We start from the raw sequence: 4,529 nt of genomic DNA, 5'->3' as shown, positions 1-4,529 counted from the left end.
TTCAGCTTCAGGTGGAACAGTTTTTACCTGTATGGTGATCAGACCTGGAGAGGAGAGACATCTGATCCAACAAGGTCAGTGCAATGTAGGGGCAAAAATTAAAGGCAGAAAGTGTGAGATTTGTCAGTTGCTGTTCATTAATACTCTAGGATCAGTAATGACTCTACAGGATAGTCGAGTCTCATTCACAGGTCGTTGAATACCAACAGTTTGGGTTGGCAGAAGCAACTACGGTGTCACTGTTGGGACACTAGTCTCTCTCCCTCTTTTTCTGTTTGTCTTAAAAAACTAATTAAAAAGGCAAACTAATTTGCAAACAAGTGATGTAAAAGTTACTTCAATGGGAAATAAAAGAAGGAAGTAAAAGTAGTATTTTAAATGGGTTTTACTAAGTGCTGTATTTAGTAGTAGTGCTGTGTTTCAGTTCAACTTGTTAAATGGGTTTTTTTTACTGAGAGGAAATATAAACAGTATGTCTGAACTACTGCATTTATTAGATCTCCTTTATATATACTATAAATAATATAATTATATTTTATTTAACATGTATATCTACACAATATTAAAACAACTGACAAGTGAAGTGAGCATTGATCATCTTGTTACAATCAAATGTTCTGCTGGGAAACTTTGAGTTCTGTCATTTCTGTGGAGCCTCTTTGACAAACACCACCCACCCAAACACGGTTCAGACCAACTGCACCCCCTCATGGCAAAGAACCCAAGGTGTCAAACTGGCCTCCTCATTCTCCAGATCCCAATCCAGTTGAGCATCTGTGGGATGCGCCAGAGCCAACTCCCATCCATGTTGGGGCCCCCGTGGATCGTTCTTGGCTCTGTCTGCATCCAGTGGAAGCTCAGCTGGATTGAGATCTGGGGGATCTGGAGGCCAGGTTGACACCTTGAGCTCTTTCCCACGTTCCTCGGGTCGTTCCTGAGCAGTTTTTACAGCGTTGCAGGCGCGTTGTCCTGCTGGGGGGGCACTGCCATCAAGGAGTGCTGCTGCCATGAGGGGGTGTACTCGATCTGCAGCTGTGTTAGGGTGACTGGTGTTTGTCAAAGAGACATCCACATGAATGCTAGGACTCATGGTTTCACAGCCGAACATGGCATTGGAACACAATGATGAATGTTATTTATTTCACCTGTCACTGGTTCTAATGATGTGGCTCTCAGTGTATACACATGTGAAATGCTTTTTACAGATACTCAAAACCTCCACAAAATACACAAAACTTCCACAAAAACACTCAAAATCTACCCAAAAAACTGAGTCTTCATAATGACACACAAAACTTCCATAAATACAGACAAAAACACACAAAACTTCCACAAAACACACAAAAACTTCCACAAATACGCTCAAAATCTCCCAAAAAGACTAAAACCTTCTTAATGATACACAAAATAACCATAAATACACACGAAAACACAAAAAAAATCCACAAACACACTCAAAGCTTCCACAAATACACTCAAAATCTCCCAAAAAGACTAAAAACCTTCTTAATGACACACAAAATAACCATAAATACACACAAAACACACAAACACACACAAAATAACCATAAATACACACAAAACACACAAAACTTCCACAAACACACTCAAAATCTTCCACAAATACACTCAAAATCTCCCAAAAAAGACTAAAAACCTTCATAATGACACACAAAACCTCCACAAAGAGACTCAAAATCTCTACAATGACACAGAAATTCTACAAACCTCCACAAATACACACAAAAACCTTCACAAATTCAGAAAAAAAATTCCACAAACTCACTGAAAACTTGCACAAAATCCCCACAAAACCTGCACAAAGAGACGTGAAACTACCATTGCTCTTCTTTCTCATCTTGCAGGTGACGGACGGTTGAAAGGACGAATGAACAAGACGAGCCAAACAATGGAGACGAGCCGCCACAGGAGCCTGAAGGAAAGTGTGAGTATCTTTCACCTGTACTTTACCAGGGGGATCAAACATGGCTGATATATCTGCAGAGTGCTGATGGTCACTGTTTGTTTCTCCAGAACGAGAGCAGCCAGGAGCTGAAAGTGTGGGCTGAGGAACACGCTGCTGAGGACGAGCTGGACGACGGTTTCCTGAACTGAATCCTGATTTCCTGTAATCAAGTTTTGTGGACTGACATGTTGTCTGGTTGCTGCTCGGCCCAGGACAGGAAGGCTCTGCAGCGGGTGATCCATCCATCCACAGAGCATCAGTGACAGAGGAGAGGTGAGGTGTCTGCTCAGAGTTTAAAGAATACTGAAAAGACTAACAGAACCAGAAGGAACCGCTGACGTAGCTTCTGTCCTCAGACTGTGAGACTCCTGAACATCCTCAACAACATAGACTGCTTTGGTTTCTGTCCGTCTGTGAAGCATTAAATGAGTCAAACTTATTTTACAAGCCTGGTGTTGTCAAATGTTTTCTATCAGATCAGTAGGAAATGTAGTGCTGCTCGCAAACAGACTCACACTCTCAAACACAAGAGCACCAACGACCATCAGAAGCTCCTGTGTTAAATTACAAACTTAATGTCTGGAGGAGAACAAACATCAAATACATTCAGAATCTCCTGTCACTCACAATCCAACATTTTGGCAATAAATGTTTTGGTGTTTTAATACGAGCAGGAGGTTTTCTCTTTGGAAATTAAGCAAACTCACAAACATTCTTTCATTCATCGAGGCAAAAACTCAAATATTAATGTTCCCCATCTTTGTTTTTAATTAGTATAATGGTGTAAATTAATGGTGAGGTGTGTAGTTCACTGAGCAGTTTCACACAAAACTAGATAATATTTTACTTAAATTAAGACAAACTCTTGGAAACTTATCAACAAACATCATATGTGTGATTCATGACACAATTCAAACAGGATCGAAAAATTATTTGTCTCTCCGTTCACCATTATACAAGGATTTGTTTTTTTAAATAAGGTCACATGGGCTTCTTTTAATTAAAAATATGAAACATTTTCATGAAATTCCCTGTTAAGGTAGTGATTTATTAGAGCGCTACTGGTATAGAGAGTATCTAAGTGTACTGTATAGAAAATAAGAATTAATAAAGGTCCTATCTGAAGTTGTTATCGAGAAATATACATTTCAGCATATGCTGATTTTATCATATTATGAATAAACCACCTTGTACTTTCGTTTGATTGATTGAAATGTTTTTTTCAAATATGTTCAGAACAAGAAACGACAGACAAGAAAACACAGTTAAAAAAAAAATAACAAAAAGTAAATAAATAAATTAGTGGACGATAGAAAAAATATGTATTTAAAGACAATGACAAGCATGAAGAAAATGAAAATGAAGTACGATTTTATTTAAGCCTATCTCTTTTCCATAAGTCACTGAATGATAATTAAGAAGCTTTCTTAATGTTCTAATCTAAAGATATACTCCCATTAAATTCCTTGAACTGAACTCCCTGAAAATATATTTTTAATCTTTAATATTTGTTATACTAAAACATAAATTAATAACTGATACTATCCTTATCATGAATACAATAAATACATATTTAGCCTATGTAATATACTATAATATATATAATATACAGTATGATGATTATACCTTATTTTATACACATAGAATAGAATAAATAAATAAATGCTCTATTGACACAGTTTATTATTTTATATTATTTAAATGATGGTTTTTAGCCACAGAGATTTTCAGTGTGCATGATGACCTCATCATGAGCCAGCTGGCGCACATCTCGCGAGATTCTGCGAGGTGATAAGTTGAAGAAACATGGCGACGTCTAATTTGTTAAAGGTAAGAAGCACTCGAATATATCAAATTTCCGAGATTTGTTAGCAGATTTAAGCCCTCCATTTTCAAATGTAATGCGGCTTTATATTTGCACTATGAGCGGAAACGTGTTTACGCAATAATATTGTAAGTAAATTCAATAAATGCACCATTAGGAGCGCCTGAAGTCACAGTTGTCACCGTTGTCGTTGTTGAAGTCCGGTGTTGTGTCGGAGTCTGTTCCCCGACGATGTAGCCCCCCCGCCACGAACAGAACCAGTCCTAAACCGAACCTCAACACGTCGTCCTCTGTGGTTCTTAGCCGAAACCGAACCTGAGCTGGTACCACAATCGGGCGTCTCTGCGACCATGAAGCAGATCATAACAAAACCCGTATTAACCCCTTGAACTGTAGCCTGGATCCAGAGCACGGGGTCGGTCCGGAGGGTAAACAAACTTCGACACATGATCCGCTCCTCGTCCTTACCGCGACTGTAAAGTTATGTCTCCTAGCTAATTGCTGCTAATGTACTAGCTCCCGTGTTTTGGCTAGCGAACCCAGACGGTAAATCAATCTCCTCCAGATGAACCTGACGAACATACCGAGTCAGGTGTCATCTGTCCGAGCAGCGAAACAGAGAAAGGCTCTGCGGTCCGGACGGCTCAGGACGGTTAAACACAGTTAGCCGGTAAGATAACTAGCATTCAGTTAGATAGCATTTTATGCTAGCAGGTGAAGTAGCTTTGACAGGCGGCC

The 4,529-nt window shown here is 39.2% G+C and overlaps 1 protein-coding gene across 2 annotated transcripts in view; it reads left to right on the top strand.

Moving 5' to 3' along the window:
• Positions 1–3,772: 3,772 nt before the first annotated feature.
• Positions 3,773–4,529, top strand: part of LOC115567385 (cullin-5-like) — a 16,256-nt gene continuing 15,499 nt past the window's right edge. The window contains exon 1 of one of the 2 annotated variants that reach the window (XM_030393884.1): positions 3,773–3,796. In XM_030393884.1, the coding sequence (XP_030249744.1) occupies positions 3,773–3,796 (24 nt within the window). The other variant, XM_030393894.1, reaches the window with a different exon arrangement.

The sequence above is a fragment of the Sparus aurata genome, chromosome 2 (genome assembly GCF_900880675.1).
Source record: "Sparus aurata chromosome 2, fSpaAur1.1, whole genome shotgun sequence".
NCBI lineage: Eukaryota > Metazoa > Chordata > Actinopteri > Spariformes > Sparidae > Sparus > Sparus aurata.
This window is presented reverse-complemented; position numbering and strand designations above follow the sequence as displayed.